A 25,876-nucleotide genomic window follows, 5' to 3' on the forward strand; every position below is an offset into this window, starting at 1 on the left:
GTTTTATTTAGATTTCTGAGAAGAATATAAAAGTGGTTCGATGTTTACTGTTCCATCGGTTCCAATTGACTCTTGTAAATGTTGCCGTTGCTAGAATAAAACATTATAACGTCAAAATATAACATCACTTCATTACTTTTATTACAAAAAATCTTTTAACGGTATTTGAAAGATACTTTTGACAAAGGTCTTGTCACGCGGTTTTTAGTTTTAAGTTTAATTTCAAAATAATTTCATACAACGGTTAATAAATTATTTATTAAATTGGATTTTAATAATGTTAAGATAAAAGCAATGGTCCTTTTTAACATATCCACGTTACATAATTCGTGGTAAAGAGTATTTCAAACCGGTAGCTCTACATTTAATGTAATCTTCTAAAACGTCAATTCGAGAGTGCTTGCAGGAGCTTACTAGAACAAAGGTGTATAAAAAGAGATGGCATTGGATTTGTAAATTCTTAATAATTAAAATATTAAAACTAAAGAATACATAAATTATTAATTTGTCAAAATATAAATCACAAAAACAAGATATACATATGGATATTTCCTAAAAGTATATTAAACATAAATAAGTGCTTATAATATATTATTTTGATGTGGAATATCTACTGGCGTGTCTTGGGAGTAAGGTCCTACTGATTATTATATATTTTTGTAACCCTACTATTATTCTATGGGCATACTTAACTTATTATCACTCTAAGAGCTAAGGTTAAATTAAAGAGTTGATTTTGCTCCAAGAAAAATAGAGCATACCTTCAGATATCCAGGTATACAGATGTAGATAATGATCATTTATGAGTAATTTAAAAAAATGTCTTATAGTAAACAGCATGAGGTCGGAATGTTACTATAGATGCGAAATATGATCGAAATTCCTCAGTCCAAATGATAAGCTAATGTAAAGTTTTGAAGGCGTTTCAACTTTTCATTGAGTTTTTCTCATATTCAGGGTAACACGTATGCATAGACCAAAATCGAAAGGACACGACAATGAGCAAGCACTTTGTTGGTTTTAATACGTATGAAGTTGTTCATCCTTTGTTCAGCTTACAAGTGAAAAGAGAGAGAAAGAAAATTGGTAACAGTGTTGGTGAAGATAGAAAATAAAAGTGGGTAGAGTACACTCCCCCGAGGAACACCAGCACGTAAATTGCAATAAAGAGAGAAAAAGTCTCCAGCGTGTACAAACTGGTGACGTCCATTTAAATACGTTTGAAACCAATCAATAAAATCTGAACATAGGTTAATTGAGTCTAAAATGACTAGAATAATATTAAAATCAACAGTATCAAAGGGGTTGCTGAAGTTTACTAAAGCTACGGTTCAAATAGGGCTATACCCAATTTCGTTTTTACTTTAATCAAAAACTTTAGTAAATGCCAACACAATATTATGTCCCAATTGAAAGCCAGACTACAATAGGCTCAATTCGTTATGTTGACAGTAAGATTTTAGATAGGAAAGCAAGAATACAAATTGGTCGAAAGTGTGGTGATGAAGGTGAGATTTATGAGGGATAACGTACCAGTTACTAGAGTATGTATTTATGAGTATGAGGATAGTGAAAGATGGCAGAGGACAGGTGTTACTGTGTATATTTTTTTGGCTAATACTGTCACTACGTTAGAGTTAAAGTAGAGCATGGAATAATTAGGTTTTACTTTTTGCACTAAGATAAGCCATTTATTCATTTTTATGAGCAACAAGAATATTAACCAACTTAGAAAGATGAATGTTTACGTTATTTAAATCCATATTAAGAGGTATGTTTCTTTTCATCGTCCTATTCCCAGCGATTCGAAAAAAATCTACAAATAACGGAAAGAGAATTATTGTTATTGATGGATGAGTGAACATATTTTCTTTAGGAATTCCTATAGATCTTGATGCACTGATTAGATAATCGATTGTACTTCTAGAACTTCATCAATGCCATAAACGACATGTTCGGAAAGACGTATGACAAATAATGACGTATTTGTCATATTTTGAAGCATTGGTTAAAAAATTAATCATGCTTTTTATTCAAATAAAGAAAAGTTATATTTATTAAGCTTTAACTTATTACTTATTACATAATACGTGACTTGCTAAATTATTTCCTACGATTTCTTTAATGAAATTGGGTCAAAAATGAACAATCGGTTTTCTTTGTAACAAAAAATTAGTCAATAGAAAATCATAGATATTTTTGATTTCGAGGAATCGTGAAAATTGATTTTAGTCATAAAATGCGTATAATTACGTAGCTGCCTGTTAACATTGAATTCTTAGGAAAAATAATATCCGGGTAGAGGTAGTCTAAAGCTCCGTTGTTGATTGGCGGATATAAATGAGACAAATGCCTTTTCTATTAAATAATTGGTAGATATATCTATATTTCTTTTAATCTTCGCAGGTTTACTTTTGAAGATCTTATAATAGCCGTATATAATTATTTTATTTCATTGAATAATATATAAAATATAACACCGTGAATTAACAATCGTCACGTCAATGTTCTAAATTTGAAATGTGCATAAACCACGAAGCACTGCTTATATAATAAAACCTTCGAACAATTTTGCATCGTCTGGTATGTATATAAGAGTTTTTTCGGTTAGGCATTGCAAAATAAATCTCATTATTTATTTTGTATGTAATGGATATACTTCAAAATAGAAACATTTCATTATAATGTGTTCTGTTCTCGCAGGTGGTTGTTCAGCCTTCGGGCACTCCTGCTTCGGCGGCCACGGGAAGAGATCTGGTGACTCCGGTGACAATATGATGGATGTAAGACTTCATTACCTTTTTTTTTTTAATAGTCGTCTTTGTGCAAGCCTGTCTAGGTAAACCCCCAGTTGCCACATATACAGCCAAACAGCATACTTACTAATTTTAAGATCCAGTTTGAAAGGCGAGTGAGTCCGAGTATTTGAATAGGTGCGCTATTCGACTTGTGTGATATGAAAATAATGATTAGACTCGGTTACCTAACAAAGTATTACTTTCGTATATTTATTTCTAATTTCAACCAATTAACATCCCATATTTCTATATATTTCTAACATATACAAGAAAAATATAATATAATAATCTAAGACAAGCTATTAAGAATAGTAGAAATATTATGTTAAAAATAAAATCGAAACTCACCGCAGTAGTGCAGTGCGATTCTTTAAGAATTCACTTAGTGTCTCAATCGTGAAATGCTGACAACTGACTAACGATGTGACGCCATTTTGATTTTTGTATCCTATAATAACTCTACTGAAATGAAATAGCTCTACTGAAGTGTTATATAACATAATAATTATAAGGTATTACCGCAAGTCCAGTTCTTACAAAATGACACTGCAATAATAGGTATATTTAAAAAGAAAAGTTTTTTTTTAAATATGGCGAGAGGGCACAGATTATTTTGCTAACGACGGAGAAGACACGATCGGTACGGTTAAGATTTCAGGCTCAATTTAATTTTGAAGGCATAAAGTAGTAGTAGTACTCTTTTTAAACCCATTACCTAAAACAACACAGTAAGCTATACATATAATATAATTGGAGTGTCTGTTCGTAGCCCATTTTTACTAAATGCATATGTATGTATATACGGTACATATACCAAAATAACATTTTTTTCAAATTTTTCTCTGTCTGTCTGTCTGTTTGTTCCGGCTAATCTCTGGAACGGCTGAACCGATTTCGACGGGACTTTCACTGGCAGATAGCGGATGTAATAAGGAGTAACTTAGGCTACTTTTATTTTAGAATTATATATAGAATAAAAATAAAATCACGCAACAACATCCAAATAACTTAAATTCAATTAACGCGCACGAAGTCGCGGGCACAGCTAGTAAATAATAAGATAAACGTAAATTTCGTTGTAATCAGATTGCCTGTTATGTGATTACCGATCGGTGCATGTATGCATTCCCGTCGGTGCGGCCTTGTCCGTATTGCCCGCAGGGTGTTTACTCAATGTTGTAAACAAACTAACAATCGAGACTCATGAGTTGCGGTGGGTATACATTGACGCCGCGGGTCAAACAACTTTGTTTAAAATAACATTGTTAATTATTAACAAATTGCCTCGCAAATATTACTTAGAATAGAACTTCACGGACACGCTTTACTTGATAAGTTTAAAAATAAGACTCTGTACTAATTTTTTTAAAGAAATAAAATCACATACATTTCTCTGGTCCCAATGTAAGTAGCTAAAGCACTCGTGTTATGGAAAATCAGAAGTAACGACGGTACCCCAAACACCCAGACCCAAGACAACATAGAAAACTAATGAACTTTTTCTACATCGACTCGGCCGGTAATCGAACCCGGGACCTCGGAGTGGCGTACCCATGAAAACCGGTGTATACACTACTCGACCATGGAGGTCGTCAAAATTTGTTTGCATGTACACCCGTATCGGAGAAACTAGACTGGCACTCTTCGCGCGGGTACAATTTCTCAAAATCAAACCCTCCTTTGATTGACAACTGATTTTTCTTGTATTCATTTCATTTGGAAGAGTAGAAAGACGGGGTGCCCTGGGACATCCGGTTAAATAACGGACACGATTAAATAAATAACCAGCGCTTCAGAATATTTAAATGACAAGAAATATAAATGTTATCAAAATCCCTAGTGAATTGAAATAATAACAATAAATAAATTTAAATAATATTACATGAAACGGTATATAATAGAAAGAGAAACCGATACAGAGAGGAAGAGGAACGGGTCCCTGGATGTAACGCTTTTTTTTAACGTGATGTTTTCTGCCAGTTCTACTGTTGTAATGTAATGTGCCAGTAGCCGCAGGAAGCCGCGTAAAATAACTTTATTCCAAAAGCTGTTCTAGCAATAATGATTACGGTTGAATTTCGAACACTGGCAACACGAAATGTTTTTAATTTCTATTTCTAAAAGCGAATGCTTGTATTCAATGTGTTTATATTATATGCGATTGTCTTGAAATTTAGCTGGGATTGACGTTTACGTAACGTTTTCTTAAATATAATCATCGAGAACATACATATGATGCAATTTATTATTTGGACAATTTGAAAAATGCTCTTTACAAATAATTCTAATTATCGTGTTGTCCTACGTTTTATTTATTAATTTCAGTTTCAGTCGCAGAGTTTCAATCACGATCATAACCTCCGTGGTAACATGATGACCACATGTGCGAATCTATCTAAACGTCGGTAAAACAAAACAGTTATAACTGTGGTTGAAATGCAAATAATCCATAATTAAGATTATATAAATTTAATGCTTCCATAGTCTAAAATATTTAAGCTTGCGTGGGATATTCCCGTATAATAATAAAAAACTCGTAAAAAATCAACTCTAAGTCTTTTTAGAAGTCTACGGGTCTAAAGACCTTTGCACACCTTTAAAATATATTATGATTATTCTTTATAGTATTTTATATAAAGATTATTCCATACAACAGTGATGAAATTTAAACGAACATAAAATAAAGTGATATTTTTACCACCGTTTTTAGAAATGTACCTTAAATATTTTATCCACAGACATCGAACTCCGAGCTCATGGCTAATCGGCAGCTCGGTCAAGAGGAAACTCCGCCACATCCCATATATCCCCACTCTGGATACGGAAACCTGCCTGGTGACGACATCATCCCTGTTAGAGATGGAGGTATATCTTTATCGTTTACAAATATTCGAAATTTGAATGAAAAAAAAAATATTATCTTTGTTTATTTCATTTTCATTATTGGAATGCATTCGATATTTGATTTGTAAAAATAGTTAACGTTACTCCTTTTTTTAATGCCAACATGCTTATTATTTAAAGTCAATTCAAATTTCGAACTCAGTTTAAAGAATTATCTATATTTCACGGCGTATGAGATCATATTAATCCACAATTTTTAATTGTAATATCAAATCGAATCGAATAAATTAATTTAAGGTGATTTTTCATTTATACGTATAAAATACTGACAGACAACTACAACAGCTACATCACCAGTATAAAATGAAAATGCACGTATTAATAATATACTTATAATTTATGATATGAAAAGTGTGATATACATTTTTGATGGTGATCTGACTTTGAATAGCGATAAGTGGAAATAACAATGAAGATTTCAAAGGATATATTTACGAGCGGATTGATTTTATGACGAGCATTACGCTTCCACTGAACGATGTGTCGTAGAAGCGTTTTATTTTGTACATAATGACGTCATACATATTATCAATACAGTACATGAAGAATATATTCTCTTTTTTATTATAATAATTGTTCGAGCCAAATAAAACCTCCTTGCTGTGTACAAAATTAATTACGGCGAGACGTCATTTTTGAAAAAGAGAAGACTGCGCTTGAAGACTTGGACGTCAAATAATAATATAAATTATTTACATAAAATATTATGTTAATTTGATTAAATTCGTTATTAAAGAGCAAAATACTCTTCTCATTTCTCCATCTTCAATCATTGGCGCGATCAATAATTATTAATATTAAGGCCTTAAATATGTACATGTATGAATTAAGAATAGTTACTGTAAATCTTGACCGCGTGAATTTCCCCGTTGAATCGCAATTCCGATCCTCTGGGCAAAAAACGAACAACAATGAAGAACTAGTGGGTCGCCCGCAAAACTTCGCGTTTATTCAAAAGATTTTTTAGGAATTTCGAAACCGATGACAAGTTTTGTTATGATTTCATTTCATTGTAAACTGCATGACACTCATCTACATTTGGCGCCAAAATGTTGAAACCTTATTTCAATGAAATTTTTAATCTCAAATAGTATATATACATTAGTTCAGTTAGAATTTGAGTTTGTCGATAACAATTTACGTTAATTTTTTTTTTACGTTTTTCTTTTTTTTTAATACTACCGTAGCACCGCTCTCTAACCAGCCTGTAACTTATTTCCGCTTTCTAAAATTAATTATTTTTTAAATTGTAACAATTTAGTATTTTTTAATTGTCTGCACATCCACGGCTAGAGTTCTTCAAAATGAGACCATAACTGATTTTGTATGTGCAGCTATCGTTCCATAATCACTGGGACAAAAATCGACTTACGCTATTAATATATGAGATACAGGATTATAACTACAATATGAAGTTATTAAATATTTTATTCGATTTTCAAATTAGAAACTTTACGAAATTATATTGAGGAAACGGCGACTAGATTAAAAAAAAAAATTAAGTGCAATGTCAAAAAATGTGTATACATGATGAAAATACGTCTCTTATGTCACGTGTACGGTTCACGCGTTTCAATCTCATTTTTTTTGAGCTGCCACCAATTTTTTTTCGAACGTATTTATATAATCGTTAAATAAAAATGTTATTATTACAGGCGTATATGATCGGGAGGAAAACAATATGAGAGATGCTGTCAAAATGAAGTTACGTAACATTCTGAAATACTGGGTGAGAATGAACTGTTCAGAATATTATTAAAATAAATAATATATGTTCTTTGTATTTAGTCAACTATTATTAGAGCTATTGTGTCTTAATAATTGAGATTCAATTTGATTACAAAAAAATCTATAAACAAAAATCTGCAAATGTTTTTTTTATATATAAAATGACAACTATGTTGTAATACTAAAAAGAATGTTTTTTAATATCACCGTTTGAAGTAAATTTTTATTATATTTTATCTTTTTAAATTTATGTTCTTCACAATTAATAAAGCCAGGGACTCTTTGATTCAGCCTATATGCAAAAGATAACTCCATTTGGCCCAAGTGCGAATTTAAACCAAAATTGACGGAGGAAGCTGGCGACGCAATAAGACGACTAATCAAATAATTTGACCAGTATCTTAATTTTTTTTAAAACAACTTCGCTTTTTATATCAGTATAGGTAAAGTAAGTCTTAATTTCACGCGTAAAATGACGCGGCAATGTTGCCATTTTTTCGTTCCTTAAAAAGTGCCTTCATGATGAGTATTATTTAAATAGCATTTGCCGTATTAGTAATAATTATAGATTCAATTATTACGTAATTAACATTTAAATTTGTCATCGTTAGTAAAAAATGTATTACAAATAATTTATTTTACAGATGGATAACTACAGGCGATCAAGATTGAACAACGAGGACGGGTATTACATTGAGAATTTGTAAACTATGAAATTACGCTTGAATAATTAAATAATAATTGATTAAGAAAGAAGCTTGATTATAACATCTCATTAATTAGTTAAATTAATTAAAAAGTCTCCCCAACCAATGTTTTATTAAAAAATAATATCGTGTAATTTTACATTCGCTATGTCAAAAATGACGTTAGACGTCATAATGACGTTAACTTTTTTAAATTTTTGTGTAATATATCAAGCTTATTTCGTTAACAAAATGTGTCGACTGTTTAAAAGTATTTCAAATAACTTCGTATTGTATTTATTGTAGATTCAAATCGTCAATTATGAGTAAAAAAAAAAGAAAAAAAAAGATATAGAAAAGGCTGGGTTTTCGTTAATTATGACTTGTATATCTTGTATTTTTACCTATAAATTAATATTTTAGGCTCATATGTTTGTATAGTGTAACCTTATTAGTCATTTTTTTTTAATAAATTACAAATTAAAGTTTAAAATTGAATAACGAAGTAAATACATAGAATAAAATAATTTATGACATGTTATAATATACAACATATCTTTAAAGAATATAATTTTATAATTAAAACTGTAATTGAAGATATGAAACAATTTTATTTTTTTTTTCTTTATACTTGAATTGATGACTTTGTCATATAAAAATAATATTACGGAAATTTCATCGTCTCACTTATTTCAAAGTCTTACAACTTTTTACTTTCGGCGTTTAAAAATAAAAGGTAAATGAAAAAATAATAGAGCAGCTACCACGCCGTTTCGCGTACAGTAAATTCGAAAATTTATTTTGTGATTTTGTAGATCGTTAGTTAAAATTAAGTACGATATGAGTTTCCCGATATAAAATCCCAATGAAACAATAAATGCTATCCGAATACGTATGAGTAATAGAATTAATTTTATGGATTACAAAGTGATTCCTATAAATATTGAAATTGATTTCCGTTGTTCAATATTTTAATTTCCTGTTTTTCCTATTTCTAATTCAGTAAGTTTGAAAAAAAGAACATTGATTTTTATAGTTCATATCAGTTAGCAATTAGTATACATATTTTTTTCTACAAATATTCTGTACCAATAAGGTTTTATATTTTATACCTTTCATAATTATAAATTTTGTGGCTTCGAAATTCTACATCGAAAAAAGATTTCTCTGTTTTTTTAAATCTACAAACCGGGACGGCATAAGGTCTTGACGTCATATTTTTGTTCATTTGCAACTGTTTCATCCATTTAGTAATGACTTATAATATTAGAAATTAGAATATTGTTAAAATATTTGAATACTATGAAAAAAATATATATATGGCACTTAAACTTTAATTTGTAATAAACACTTTGTTTTGTTATATTCTCCCTCTTCGCAATTATATCACGTAAGTTTACCATCACACAATTATTGTGAGAAATATTGTAACGTAGTCGAGCATTTAGCAACATTAAGATGAAATTATAAATAAACGATTAGACAAAATCTGTTAACAGAAGTTTTATTATTACCTTTAGATAATAAATTAAGTTTTAAATAAATATATCAATAATATTGAAAATATGTTACGAGCAAATAACTATTTTAATATTTATATTTTATAATGATTTTACAAATGACATAATAATGATTAAGACAGAATGGGTTAAGAAACCGGCCAAGAGCGAGTCGGACTCACGCACGAAGGGTTCCCAACAAGGAACAATTATCTATAAAAATGGCAAAAAGCCTCACTTAAATATTTATTTTATTTTGTTTTTAGTATTTGTTGTTATAGAGGAAACAGAAATACATCATCTGTAAAAAATTCAAGTGTCTAAGTGATCCGTTTTACCCTTTGGGTACGGAACCCTAAAAGGAAGTCATCGTTACAAAAAAACTTGTGCCCTAAGAAGCTTAACTTCAAATAAATAATCGCCAATAACCTTCGAAACTAAGATGTTATGTCCCTTGTGCCTGTAGTTAGACTGGAGATAATCATACCATTAATAAATAATTACGTAGACAAAGCTATAACTCTGATCTATATTTATGGTCCAAAGTGGACCATTAAAATTGCGTAGATAAAATGCCCAAGTAATTGTAAAAGTAAGGTAAGCCTAGAAGCCTCTCGGAGTGGTTTCCATCAGCCAGGAGGACTGCTCGGCCATTTATCTCTCACAATTACATCATATGTACTACATATATATATAACGTCATCCATCTCTATAAATACGTACAAAATATATTTTAAATAGATAAGCAGACAGGCAATGGTACCTGTAGGTAAGTAGTCCCCGCTCATAGACATTGCGAATGTAAACCTTAAACATCCCCTACATCGCCAAAGCACCACTATCCTTGGGAACGAAGGTAAATGTCCCCTGTGCCTGTAGTTCCACTATCTCACTCACCGTCCATAACGAAACACGATATTACTAACTATTGCTGCTTGACGCTAAATTATGAAAAGTCCTATCACCAAGTAAATATATTATAAACATAAATTCTATGCAATAGTAAGATACAGATCAAAGGATAAAATAATCTGGTGTAGTTCTTAGTAGACTTAGAAGTTATTATTGGGTATTTTATACAAAACCATTGAAATAAATTGCATACATCTAGACAAATGTGAAAAAAAAATGATACGCAGTTTGATAACATTTTTACACGAGAGACAACGATCACCTTTATATATTTTTTTCTCTTTACTCCCTAATGGTTGGTACTAATCTACTCGCCGTTTCGTTAACATTTTAGGTAATATAACGCTGTACTTAAGTGTATCTTTTGAATAAATAATGACTTGAAATATTGAAAATAAAGAACGTTATTTTTTTTTTCTATACCGTCCTTATAAAAGTAAACTTCAACTAGATGAGACTACAAATACACGAAAGAATAAAGTTTTTACTACTTTTACTACTCAAATGCTATTTGTTGCTTTCAAACATATGCGTGATTTGGAATCAATTTTTATCCTATTTTTTTTATATAAAATAAAGACTATGCTATGTGCTCATATACATCGGTGACTTGCAATGATATATTGTATACGCGAAATCCCACAGATCAAAATCCCCTAGATCTCCGAAACTATAGATCCAATTACTTGAGTATAGTTCCATTCTTGACGTACACGCTCACTATGATAAGGATTTTTGGAAATGTTAACTTCCAGGTTTGTTATTTTGTATGAAATTCACCGAATGAAATCGGACGGACAATTAATGGATCGTATTATATACTAAAACATTTCTTAATTCTAGTTTGTATATATAAATGTATTTTTATTTATTTTTTTTTCATTTGAAAATTCTACTTTTGTGGAGATCAAATAATCAGAACAAATATCATAAATTGCAACATGCAATTCACTCAATGGATTTTCAATTAACTTTATTTGTTACGAAGTGTTTTTATAAAAAAATTAAAAACTTAAAACCGTCGATTGGATTGTTGCCAGTATATTTTAAAATATGATCTGTTGACCACATACCAAGTATGTATAGTATGTTATGAAAATAAAAAAAGCCGATGTTGCATGCAAGCCGATAAATTTCACTTGTGATGTGATTTTACTATCATTTTGTAATAAAAATTGTTGTTGTGACTCCAAAAATTGTAGAGTACATACCAGCATCAAACAAGCTGTTAATTAAACTAACGATTTTGAATATAATTATATAATTTGAAAATAATATAATTCACTTGGTGGTAGGGCTTTGTGCAAGCCCGTCTGGACTTGGGCTGGCTGCCCGTTTGGGTTACCACTCACTCATCAGACATTTTACCGCCAAACAGCAGTACTCGGTATTGTTGTGTTCCGGTTTGAAGGGTGAGTGAGCCAGTATAACTACAGGCACAAGGGACGTGGTGGTGTAAGGAATGGTTAATATTTCTTACAACGCCATTGTCTATGGGCGGTGGTGACCACTTACCATCAGGTGGCCCATTTGCTCATCCGCCTACCGATATCATAAAAACAAAATATATATATTGACAGGTGAACGTGTAAATGAGGTATCTTATAGTAAGAGGTCACCACCGCCTACTAAGGTTCACTCACCCTTCAAACCCAAACACCACAATACTAATTATTGTTGTTTGACGATTGAATATCTTATGAATAGGCGGTACTTACCCAGACGGGTTTGCACAAAACGCTACCATTAAGTAAATCCAAGATGATGATGATGAGACATATTACGTAGTATTACTTGCATGGTCATAATATTTCCCGCCTGATGAAAACTTAGTGGTGCTTGTCAGGAATTGAACCTGCGCTATTCGTTAAAAAATCACATATTCCAAACCACTGGATCAACTCGACTTTATATTATATCTTTAAATATAATAGAAATTAGTCCCTCATACAACCTACCTCTAAGATAATTCGAACCTCTATCAAGTAATGGCATCTTGTTTAAACTTTAACATAATTATTGCAACTTTCGGGAACCTGATGAGGCATATGTCATTAGTTGATTACTACCAATTATTCTACTTTGAGTTATTCAAGAATTACGAACACGTTCATTGTTTGATAAATTGTTTTGACAAATTGTTTTGGAAAATAAAAATTAGTGGAGATAAGCCGAATACCTTTGGAAATAGCTAAGGAATTCGGAATCTTAAAATGACAAATAACACCCCTTCAGGGGTGCATTCCGTCTTATATTATATTGTACATGAATTATATTTTGAAAGGAAACGATAATTATAATTAAAATCATCATTATTTTCCTAGAGAGGCTTACATTTCGCTATAAAGTCTGTAAATTTCCCATTGCTGGGCTAAGGCCTCTTCTCTCTTCGAGGAGAAGGTTTGGAGCTTATTCCACCATGCTGCTCCAATACGGGTCGGTGGAGAAACATGTTGCAGAATTTCGCTGAAATTAGACACATGCCGGTTTCTCACGATGTTTTCCTTCACCGCCGACTACGAGAAGAATTATAAACACAAATTAAGCAAATGAAAATTTAGTGGTGCGTGCCCGAGCTTAACCCCGCAATAATCGGTTAAAATGAACTTTCTAACAACTAGGTCATCTCGGCTCATGGGCATAACGCTATACTAAGTCCAACTGTTAAACTCGTATTTTTATCGTTAGGAAAATGATTATATTTTAAAAACAATTAATTCGATTAGATCCTTTGTTAAAATAGTTACTTAGTCTAACGTATTGATGTCGCTGCAACTTAAGAAAGTAACGTTGGCCCTTTTTATTGTAAAAACTAGTAATCATTTTCATCTCCAAACATTAGTTATTATTGTCAATGTACCGCCACTGAAAAAAGTGAAATGATTGAGCATTGGTTGGTATCACTGGCTCTTGTTTGTCCATAGTATATATATAATTAAAATAAGTTGAGTAATAGATCTCAAAGGACTCCTCTATTATAGATGAAAAGGTTTATTCCACCAATCTTCTTCAATGCAAATCGATTAATTCATCATGTGGCAGAATTTCACCCGATGTACGAGAATAATTCTGTGACCTGGTCCTAAAAGGTCAGAGTACATTTTTGAATAAAATCGAAACTATATTTGGCAAATATAATAAAATTATATGTTTTAAAATTACATAAGCTTAACGTGCCATAAGACTACAGTTTATATAAAGACAAGTTAAAGACATCAAAACTGAATGGTGCTCGCTCCAGTTAAAAATCTCAATCTCCGATTGAGAGTATTCTAGGTAAATCGTTTGGGCTTTGATTAAAAAAGGTATCGAGCACTTTATCAGAAACATACACATGTATAGTTTACTGATTAATTTCCATCCATTCATTGCGAAATGTAATTGTATTTAAGCAAGAAATGTTTGGCTTATCGAGTTCATAACAAAGGACTTTTTCCGTTGAATAACCAAACATAATAGCGTAAAGTATAATGCTCGTGTACAAACTAATCGAACGTAAGATAGTGTCGGCATGTCGATAATGAAATGTATGAAGAATATTTTCATATTTTAATAAATGTATTTGTGAAGTTGATTTCATCAGTGACTCTGGAGAACATTTATACATTTGTCGTTTTTGATTATTTCGCTAATGTCATATCGATTTGCTTAGTTTTATTTAAGTATAAATTATTAATTAAATAAAAAAATGTTTTTATAATTATCTCAAATGTCTTTGTTTGTTTTGTAATTGTTTCGCATTTCGGATTTGCGTGATGTTTTATTATTTAACGTAACAGTCACTGTCGATACTCAAGCTAATGAGGATTCAACATTTAACTATTATTTGAATAAGTGACAAATGTATTTGACAATAAATAACATATGTAAAACGATATCATTATTAATTTTAAGCAATAACACAAAAATTGTCTTGTCACGTGCAACTAAAACAAAAGTTTTGAACGAAGGGCGTAATTTTCGTAGTTGAACAAACACAATAGAAGTAAGTCTATTGTATTATCAAGGGTGTGTTATAGATAGATTTCCCTCACACATATTGAAATTCAATATAACAATATATTGTTCAGTATGACGACCTACATTCCTAGCTTGAGTTGTAACTCTATTTTAACGGACTTCATTGATTGTATAAATATCTTTTAACTCTTAAACCCATCGTCCTACTACTTTTACTTCGTGGTAGGTTAAGCTCATCTGGGTATCTTCCACCCACATATCAGATATTACACCGTATAACAGTAATACTTAATGTTGGTGTGTTTCGGTTTGAAAGGTGAAGGAGCGAGTGCAACTACAGGTACAAGGGACATAAGATATTAGTTTCCAAGGTTGATTGTGTAATAGGGATGGAGGGGATAACTTATATTTATTACACGCTAATGTCTAAAGGTGGTGGTACCACTCACTATAAGTGGCACATTAGCTTTTTCGCTTACCAAATTAAAATTTAAAACATAAAACACCGTTGTGGGTACTGTCACCGAAACTATCACGGAAATGTTAACAAGTACTTTTTTTTTATGTTATAGGGGGCAAACGGGCAGGACGCTCACCTGATGGAAAGTGATTACCACCGCCCATGGATATCTGCAACACCAGGGTGGTTGCAGGTGCGTTGCCTGCCTTTAAACACAAAGAGAGAACTTTAGTCCGAATTCGTTCATGTTCGAATACGAATTTCTGCCAGAGTCTTTTGTGGTCATTTTATTTCGGTTGTTCTGAAATAAGTTCCTCGTTGTTATACATTTTTGGAGAACTGATAAAACGGTTATATTTTTAAAATAATCTGCAGGACAAGTTTCATAAGGATTTTTTTTTTTTTAAGGCATTTTTGTGGAAAAAAAAAGAATTGAAATAATATCTTTTTCCGTCTCGCATTTTTAAATTTGGACCGATAATTATTGTTTTAATATTGACAAATAACTAGTGTATATTCGTTTTTATAAATCAGAAGAAAAAAATAGATTTTAAATGATACTTTTTTTTTAAAAAATTTTTGAAGTTGCATTATTGACTTATTTGGAATAAATCTAAAAAACGTGATAACTCAAAAATGGTTCACTTTTGCATAATGCATATGGGAGTTAAAATTATCGAAAATAATCACCCCTATTACCTCCTAACGGGAATACGTCGAATTATCAATAACCCTGTATATATACCATTGTGCACAAGTGTGTGCTCGAACACAGGTTTGTTATTTTATTATCCGATGGGACGGAATTTCGACACAAACGGAAAGAGGAAAAAGATCAACGAGGATAAGTACGATTTTACGTGCTTTTTGGAAACATGGAATTTAATAAACTTGCTGACTGATTTGCTATTGAAAACAGCTTGATACCAAGAACTTGGGATCTGAGCTCACGTTAGCCACTAGACCAACGATTTTCCAGATAATATGAATCACACACACACTCATCTAAAACTTATTACCATTTATAGATAATATTCACACATAGGTTAAATTCACTAAGTCTTGCCAGTTCTATAAATTCTAAATATCGCGTAAAACATTTATAATATTTTAAATACAATGAAACTAGTTTATTAAAATCTATTATTAATTTTTTATTCATTACCCTAATAACATACCGTGTGAAGAAATTTGTTAAAACAATTAATTGTACAATGGAAACTGAACAATGAATGCTAAACACACATTAATTATGTTTCATAATTACTTTCTAACCATTGAATGCATTTTGAAAGAAACGCTATTCAAGTCTTTTAACTATATAAAATGAGTTGACATTTTGACGTTTCCATTTAAAAATTTAATAATTTTATTACGCCGATGCATGAGCACACATCTTTAGATTTTGTTTTCAATTTAAAATGTTTTTTAATATCATGAACGTAATTGTAGGTGGCAAGCCACAAAAATACTAATACAAGTTATTAACATTTTATAGAAAAAAAATATACTGATGAAATAGTTTATTTCATAATGTTATGAACTATTTTTTTAATAATGTGCATGAAATTACGTATCATTCTTACTGTCACTATAATAAAAAAAATTTAATGTTTTTAATCTTAATTACTTTTATTATTGTGTCTGTGGCTTGGCAAGTTTTTGCATAACACGTCAATTATTATTCGGGATAATTTTGAAAATCGAACAACCATAAATAAAATAATGCTCTTAAGATCTATTGTTCCCAAATATATTTACTCGAATCATCCTTATCTGTGTCGTCAGTAATCGTGTAAATTAGAATGATTACGGATAACTTTTGATTTAATATCATATTTAGTATAACAGCATTTATAGTCATGGCTTATATCTGAAAAATGATTATAATAATGATTAAAATAACATGAAGTATAACAATATAAACTTTTGCAATAATTCCAATACTTTTAAAACAGTATGAATTCATGCGAAGTATATATAAATTAAAAATTAGGTTAAGACAAGTAACACATTTTTAAGGAAGAATACTAACACAACCTTTACGTCAATAAAGAAGTCGCGGTAAAAAAAATATTTAGAAGACATTTAACAGTCACACGAGTAATCTTAAATTTTAATAGTGATGCTGCTTGGATAATGTCCTTGTCCGTGTTAAGGAGAAATGATAATAAAAAAAATGAATATTCTCCAAATCTTTATATTACTTGGTGGTAGGGTTTTGTGCAACCCCATTTGGGTAGGTACCAGCCACTCATCATATATTCAACCGCTAAGCAACAATAATTTATATTGTTGTGTTTCGGTTTGACAGGTAAGTGAACCAGTGTAACTACACAGGTGACATATAAACTTAGTTTCTAAGCGTTGGTAGCGCATTGGAGATATAAGTAATGCGTTAAATATCTTACGGCGCCAATGTTCATGGGCAGTGGTGATCACTTAACATCAGCCCATTTGCCTCCATATTTCATAAAAAAAAGTATCGGCGGCATTTTATTTCATAACAAAAATATCCAAAAAAATATTGCCTAACTTTCGTCTTCCCTGTAAAAGTATGAGAAAGATACTATGACAGTTATTACATACATATATATCAATTTACATCATGAAAGTTGTTTTCGTAACAAACATATTAATACAAGTTTTAAATATAAGCGCCCTAATAAGATTGGGTAACTAATTAGGACTCGTTCATTTACTATGATATTATGTATATATACTACAAAATAATACAAAACTTAATTGTACGTGTGTTTGAACGATAAAAAGTACTTCGGAAATTATTCTAGGTCATTTTGAATAACTTGCCCATTGTCGCAAATAGTATTTATTATTTCCCCTAAAAGTAAAAGCATTTTAAAATAATTGCTTCCCTTTGTTCATTGGCCGGATACTGATGAATAAGCGTTCGACATCGACTTGTGGTTTTGTTTGAAGATTAACTTGACTTCGTCGACGAAAAGTATCAAAAAGTTTCTAAATGTCAAACTATTTTCATCGTGATGAAAATAGAAATAATATTATGCAGGAAGAATATATATTTGTTTTATCGAGTCATCCGATGAGCGAATGTGTTAACTGATGGGAAGTCTTGATTGATTTTGTCAAATTTGCTCTTAAAGTAATACAAGACACTCCGTACGCCTTCAATGTACCACCAAACATTTTATTGCCTTAAAGACTTTTTTTAAAAACAGACAGATAAAGATACCAAGAATCTCTCCTTACATATCCAATTAGTCGTGAAACATAGTATCTAAGATAGCTCCTGGTAACTGTAATTACCCTGTCGCACTAACTCTTCTAACGGAACTCAGTAATACAAAGTATTGTGATGTTCACCGGTAGAATAAATGTTTAGAGGATGGACCTCTTCAGGCCTACACAAAGCAACAGACTATAAATAATTTCAAGCTAAACTTTATTTCTGTCACGGCTGCCAATCCCAAGGCCTACACGACGGCACAGGCGTTATATTAATATAATAATTGTGTGCGCTTTATTACTATCGAAAAGAGTTTCAGTACGGGATCATAAGATTTACTTGCTTTTTGAAGATCAGGAGAGTTGAGAGCTGCTAAAGAATGTCTCTTGAGTTCACAGTAGCACGCACATGCGATCCTGTGACGTTCCCTGAAGAAAGTGGATACCGCTGATTTTTGTATTCTGTTGCACGGTCAAAAAACCGTCCGGGATTTGAACCCAACCTTAGGGTTAGCCATTTTATAAGCAAGTCACTTCACCAAGTAGGCAAGGTAAGCAATTTATGTGATAAAAATCACCGTCTGTTCGTAGTTAAAAGTTTTATTTTTAAAACACTTATAGAATTCGCATCAATAGCTCGATGTCAGGCGTGTTACATTCTCATTCCAATTACCCGCGGACAGGTTGGTATCGTACCCAGTCCCGGCTCTGAAGCAGCGCTTCATTTTCCGGTATTTACGACACAACTGGGATTTTTCCAGGGTTGTCAATGACGAATAATTAACGTATGTGCATATTTAAATATATATATTTTTTATTTTTATTATTTTTTAAATACATTTTGGCCATATAACTAAAATAATGTTATTGATAATTGATAAATGATGAATGATTTTGGATAAAATTGAGTGTGTAGTCGTTGTATTTTATATTTTATTAATAATATATATTTTAGGTGTTTTTTTTAGCTGGATGGCTTTAGCTTTGGTTGATACACTTGTTAGTGAGATATCTGTGATTTTATAATAATTCTGTGTAATTCTTTTATAATTTTTCAGTGCAAATAGTATTTTTTTATGGTTTGTGGGTTTTACTAACATAATTCGGTTACGGTGAGTGTTATTTTTTTTTTCTTATAGATATAGTATATTATTTAAGTTACAGTAGTTAGTTTATAATGGATGTCGACCCTCCTCCCGAACCGCCTGATCCCCGGGGGTTCAGAACTACAAATTGATCCCTTAACATCCTCTTCTCGCAAACGTTCCGGGGATAAGTTCTTATTCTCCTGATTCCTCTGTAAAGAAAACAGTAGTCCACCCTACTACCGCAAGTCCCTCTATCCAGACTGTCTATGTAAATCCTTCATTTATCTATGGCCCTAAAAACTATACGGATGACGACAAAGGTCCCTTCATTGTCCACATCTCTCGGGAAGTTGCTGATCCAGTTGCAGGGAATTCTATACGAGCCATTAAATTTGGGCAATTTTTACACAAACACAAGATTGGATCTATTGTGAATGATGGTCTTAAAAATGTGGGTTGAAATAAAATAGAAATCCAATTTTCCACAGCGCAAGCAGCAAATAATTTCTTAAAAAACCCAATTTTAGAGCTTTGCAAATAGAATGCTAGTATACCTACCTACAATATTACCAGAATGGGTTTAGTTAAAGGCATCCCGGTGGACTGGTCTTTGGAGGATCTGATGGAATCAATTGAGCTTCCTCATGGATGTGGGGAAGTAATAAAATTGAGACATCTTAACCGTAAGAGCCCAATCGATCGAAGGATCCCAACTCAATCGGTAGTCATAACTTTTAAAGGTCAAATTCTACCTGGCAAAATATTTTCTTACCATACATCCCTTCCTGTCGAAACTTACAATCTCCCCACTATAATATGCTTGACCTGAAAAGATTAATTCCTATCTTCGACTTGTTTTGTGGGGATCAGCGTATCAACTTTGTCAACAAGACGAAATTTCTAAGCATAATACTCGATAACAAACTGAACGGAATTTGTCACTCTGAGCATATCATCAAAAAATGTGAAAAGGCCATTAACGTCCTTAGAGCAGTCTCAGGAGTCTGGTGAGGAGCTCACCCCTATTCTCTTAAACTACTGTACAATGCAATAGTTCGTCGTCATTTAGACTATGGACTGTTTGTCTTAGAACCACTAAATAAAGCTGTATCTGAAAAACTTAATAAAATTCAATACAAATGCCTCAGAATAGTTATTGGAGCTATGAAAACTACTCCCACTAACGCTCTGCAAGTTGAATGTGTTGATCCTCCACTTCAACGCAGAAGACAATTTTTATGCGACCGTTTTGTGGTAAAATCTTTACAGTTATCCTCTCATCCCCTCTGGTCCCGTTTAAGCGAATTGTCCCAACTCTGCGGTCGCTCGGAAAGTCCATCCTTATTGTTAGACAGTTTTTTAAAATTTACGAAACTCCCACATCCTACCTTAAGGTTCCACTCAAATCCTCTTTTTTCCACTCCATTTAGAGCTCTAGTCTTTAATCCATAAATTAATACAGATCTTGGTCTTATTAAAGGGGCCCCTGATGCAAACTCCAAATTTCAAAGATATTTTCATCAAAATTGGTCAAATCATTTACTTACATTTACTGATGCCTCTAAATTATCTCCTGAAAGCTGTGTCGGCTCAGCCTGTTGGATCCCCAAATTCAAAATTATCGTTCAATTTAAATCCCCTCCTGAAACGTCCATCTTTTCCGGTGAAGCGATTGCGATTTTGGAAGCCATCCTTTTTGCCCACTCCCATGACCTACGACATACGGTAATTCTGACGGACTCTTTGAGTTGTCTGTTGGCAATTAAGGAAAATCCGTTTTGTAGTAGGCGAAAGTTTTTTGTCATCCTTAAGATTAGGGAGGCATTGTTTTCCTGTCACCAAAAAGGGGTAGAAATATCACTCGTCTGGATACCAGGCCATTCTGGTATAACCGGTAATGATGCCGCAGACTCATTCGCTAGAGCTGCTATAACAACCGGTTCTCTAGATCACTTCAAAAATTCAACTCAGGACTTGTGAACTCTAGCGAAAACTCATCTCGATAAATCCTGGAACTCTGTTTGGAAAGTTTCATCAAAATCTAAAGGTAGATTCTACGCATCTCTACAACCAGATATTCCAAGGCGACCTTGGTTTTCTCTTCACAGGCAAGCTAATCGTTGGATCACCACAACTATCTGCCGATTACGCCTTGGACATGCATGTACTCCCATACATCATTGTAAAATTAGAGTCAGAGATCACTCTTTGTGTGAATGTGGCCTAGACGAAGGTTCCTTATCCCATATACTGTTTTCTTGTCCCAAACTCCTCCATCCCGTATACGACGTTCTCCCTCCAAAAGTCCCTCGCCCTATTAATGTTGAATGTTTGTTAATGTTTATCTAATTATTTATTATTGTGTTGTTTTAGATTATGGGTTTACAGAGCGTCTACTACTATTATACCTTCAAAATGTAATTAAGCCTGTAATCTCGACCGTACCGTTCAATCTCCATCGTGTCTTCTTCATCGCACGTGACATTGGCGAAATAATCTGTGCCCTCTTGGCACAAATAAAAGCCAGAATAAAAAAAATGTTAAGTGAAGGATTTATGTATTTTTTTGCCATAGTGGCCCTGAAATCTCGAATATGATAAGTTATATTTCGCAGGACATATTATAGTGACAAGCGCAATCTCAGTTCACTCGCCATTCCGAGACAAAATCTAACTGAATGGCGATTACCATATATAATTTTACATGGCTGGTACAGGGGAATTTAGTTTTTGTATTTTACGGGTTTACCTACTTAATGAGACACGGGAGAGTACATATCACCAAAATTCTCACACCGGTATACTAATGATAAAAATCTCTGGACATAAAAAAAAACTACTTGGTGGCTTTGTGCAAACCCGTCTGGACAGGTACCACCCACTCATTAGATATTCTACCGCCCAACAACAAGTCTCAGTATTGTTGTGTTCCGGCTTAAAGTATGATTGAGCCAGTGTAATTACAAGCACAAGGGGACATAAGATCTTAGTTCCCAAGGTTGGTGGCGCATTGGGGATGTTAGGAATAGTTAAAAAATCTCCAAAATATGTACATGTATATGTATATGTATATGTATATGTATATGTATATGTATATGTATATGTATATGTATATGTATAGGTATATGTATATGTATATGTATATGTATATGTATATGTATATGTATATGTATAGGTATATGTATATGTATATGTATATGTATATGTATATGTATATGTATATGTATATGTATATGTATATGTATATGTATATGTATATGTATATGTATATGTATATGTATATGTATATGTATATGTATATGTATATGTATATGTATATGTATATGTATATGTATATGTATATGTATATGTATATGTATATGTATATGTATATGTATATGTATATGTATATGTATATGTATATGTATATGTATATGTATATGTATATGTATATGTATATGTATATGTATATGTATATGTATATGTATATGTATATGTATATGTATATGTATATGTATATGTATATGTATATGTATATGTATATGTATATGTATATGTATATGTATATGTATATGTATATGTATATGTATATGTATATGTATATGTATATGTATATGTATATGTATATGTATATGTATATGTATATGTATATGTATATGTATATGTATATGTATATGTATATGTATATGTATATGTATATGTATATGTATATGTATATGTATATGTATATGTATATGTATATGTATATGTATATGTATATGTATATGTATATGTATATGTATATGTATATGTATATGTATATGTATATGTATATGTATATGTATATGTATATGTATATGTATATGTATATGTATATGTATATGTATATGTATATGTATATGTACATGTACATGTACATGTATATGTATATGTATAAGTATATGTATATGTATATGTATATGTACATGTACATTTGCATGTATATGTATATCTTCGAAATATCTTAACTAAGCTTTTAGGAGTTTAAATGTTAATTAAATTCGCAATTAAAATATAATCAGGTTTTTGAAAATATGAAATTCATCGTTTACCGTTGTGTCGGATTTTAATGTTGTGACAACCCTAGCTCCACACCTGAATAAGGAAATGAGGTACGTTAACGACACCGTTTTTACAGCGCATCTGATAGCGTTACTTTATACGAAGAAATGTATAATAATTTTCCAATGTGCTTTCCATGTTCGCTCACTTTATTAGATAATACGAATTGATTGATACTAGTTACGATTGAATGTAATGCTTTATTAATGGCGTTTGTATATTTTTCTGATTTATTTTATTATGTCAGTTACAAAGTTTTTTATCTTGTTTACTTTAGGAAGGTAGACGATTGTGGTATTTGATGGTTCGTTGACATATTAGACTAATCATGTGATTAGATGAGAAAATGTTACCAGTATCAGTGTTGTCATTAAACCGGCAAAACGAATCGAAAATCAATACGAATACGAAACACAATATATATTTTTTTCCGAATAATAGTTGTGAAAAGTGTGGTTCGTCAAACGATAGACCGTCCTGTGCAGATTTCAAGGTCTCCTTTGTTTTAAGTAGTATATCAGTCTTGATGCATGTATGCTTGTTAATTTGTGTGCATATTTTGAAAACATGATCCTTTCGACTAAATCAATTTCATTCGACTTATAATTTCGTTAAGATAAATTGATTATTTTTTTATTTAATGTGTATCTGTCAATTTTATCGAAAGGCAAATTCTATTAATTTAAATTGTTTTACTTCCTTTATTCATAATTCGCCTTCGCTATCTAGAATGCGTGCAATTTAATTATTATTAATAGTAACTGCTTATAATACATTTCAAAACACAATATTGAACATAATCTAACTATGTCAGTAATATTTACTAATTTTTACATCATAAACAAAGTCGAAATTTAAAAGCTTTAATTCGCTGTTACAAAAAACGCCGAAACAGTCCAGGGTAAACCAACAGTCAAATAGACTATTTTATCGTGTTCCCCCTTATTTGTAATGTAAGAATTATTGTAATACTGTGATGTGAAAAGCTCAGATGGTATATACAATTTTGTACACTGACTTACTCACTCCTTCAAATTAAATCATAGAAATATAAAGTATATATAAGTACCGGTTTAAACCAATGAGGAGCATCTGGGAGGTACATATTTATACAGACCTGTAGAAATATTGCGTCAGTAAAAGTTCAGTAATCATAAACAAAATTGCAATGTATCTTGTGTGTAAATATGAGTAAATGTTAACAGACAGTATCGAAATCAGAGTTCGATTACGCGGAAGTGTTGAGATCCACAGGTGATATCGTTTCACTACGAAAAGTTCCAATTGTACTGGAAGCTACAACGATCTAATTGCTGCTAGAAGCGCTTTTCTATCGAGTATTTTTATTGTATATGAATAAGAAATATGTAATTATGTTTGTGACTTAAAATATTAAGATTTTATTTGAGTTTCACCATTATACTTTAGTGTATTCAAAATATTTTTTTTGTATACTAAGCAACACAAGTCGAAAAATATTTTGTTATAGAAAGCTTTTCGTACTATTCGATAGATAACAACTGACGGGCTATTAATATATCAGCCGGTATGGAGGTTAAGCCGGCTCGTTTAAGTGGGTGCACACACAATACACTTACAATAGTGCAATACACTTATAAAATTTTAATACCTTTTAGAGCTGTATCATTATTTATGTACTTTAAAATGTTCATTTTTTATATTGTTAAGTTTAAAATGTAATCACAGGTACAAGTGGCATACGATCCCAAACTGGTAGTTCACAGAACCACTCTTGGCTTTAATTTTATAGAGTTCCAACGCCTGGTGACCAATTTATCGGCTGCCTTCGAAACTACTACTAACTATTTGCGTAATTTAATAAATATGTATAGTTTTTCTAGTGATATATATATCCGTTTACCATGCATCAGTTCTAACGAATGTTTCAATTTAAACGTCCGTACGCCGCGCTCTTGATCCGATGTAGATCCTCGTATTTTGCATTCTCGTGCACTACATCACGTGTACTTTTCTATCGTTTTTATTTGGCAGATTAAACTCGATTTTCGTGTGCTGCTTTGTTACTTGCTTACACTGTTTATTGTTTGAGATGAAGATGATGATGAACTGGTATTGTTGTGTAACTTTAATTTACATTTGCTTCATTAAGGGATTGTAACTTGGGTATTTATGAACTTATATGAAAGATATTTTTTGTTAATAAATTAAAATAAGGGAATATTTCTTTCATGAGACGCAAATAAAATGTTGATATTCACACTTGCTTAGTCACACGCGACAAAGCATTGTCTGTGTTGGTATCGTTAGGTTATAATAACAAAAACCAATTCATAGATAATAAAGAAAGCCTTGGAACAACTGATCCCAACCGGTCCCATCCAGTCCGTTTCAAAAATACATCATTTATTATTTTAATCACAAATTATGGACATGACAAAAAAAAATCGCTGTTTTTCTTTCTTCAGTTCTTCTTAAGTCTGAGGTGTTGATTTCCGAATCGTTGATGGAATTTTAGATTTTCACAATCAGTTAGAAAGTGTAATACTTCTATGTTGAAGACAGGTATTTGAATTTTGAAATTGCGGTACCCTTTT

General features: G+C 31.7%; 2 protein-coding genes across 2 annotated transcripts in view; one reads left to right on the forward strand and one right to left on the reverse strand.

Annotated features, from left to right (window-relative positions):
* The window catches only part of LOC113395981 (neuropeptide CCHamide-2), a 30,626-nt gene extending 21,986 nt beyond the window's left edge, over window positions 1-8,640 (forward strand). Inside the window, exons 3-6 of the mRNA XM_026633740.2 lie at window positions 2,704-2,783; window positions 5,537-5,663; window positions 7,358-7,431; window positions 8,075-8,640. Coding sequence (XP_026489525.2) covers window positions 2,704-2,783; window positions 5,537-5,663; window positions 7,358-7,431; window positions 8,075-8,137 — 344 coding nt within the window. The 3' untranslated portion in view covers window positions 8,138-8,640. The remainder of the gene's footprint in view (window positions 1-2,703; window positions 2,784-5,536; window positions 5,664-7,357; window positions 7,432-8,074) is intronic.
* LOC113392926 (leucine-rich melanocyte differentiation-associated protein-like) overlaps window positions 1-25,876 on the reverse strand; it is a 267,313-nt gene that overhangs the window by 79,437 nt on the left and 162,000 nt on the right. The window lies entirely within an intron of this gene.

This window comes from Vanessa tameamea, chromosome 12 (assembly GCF_037043105.1).
Source record: "Vanessa tameamea isolate UH-Manoa-2023 chromosome 12, ilVanTame1 primary haplotype, whole genome shotgun sequence".
Lineage (NCBI taxonomy): Eukaryota > Metazoa > Arthropoda > Insecta > Lepidoptera > Nymphalidae > Vanessa > Vanessa tameamea.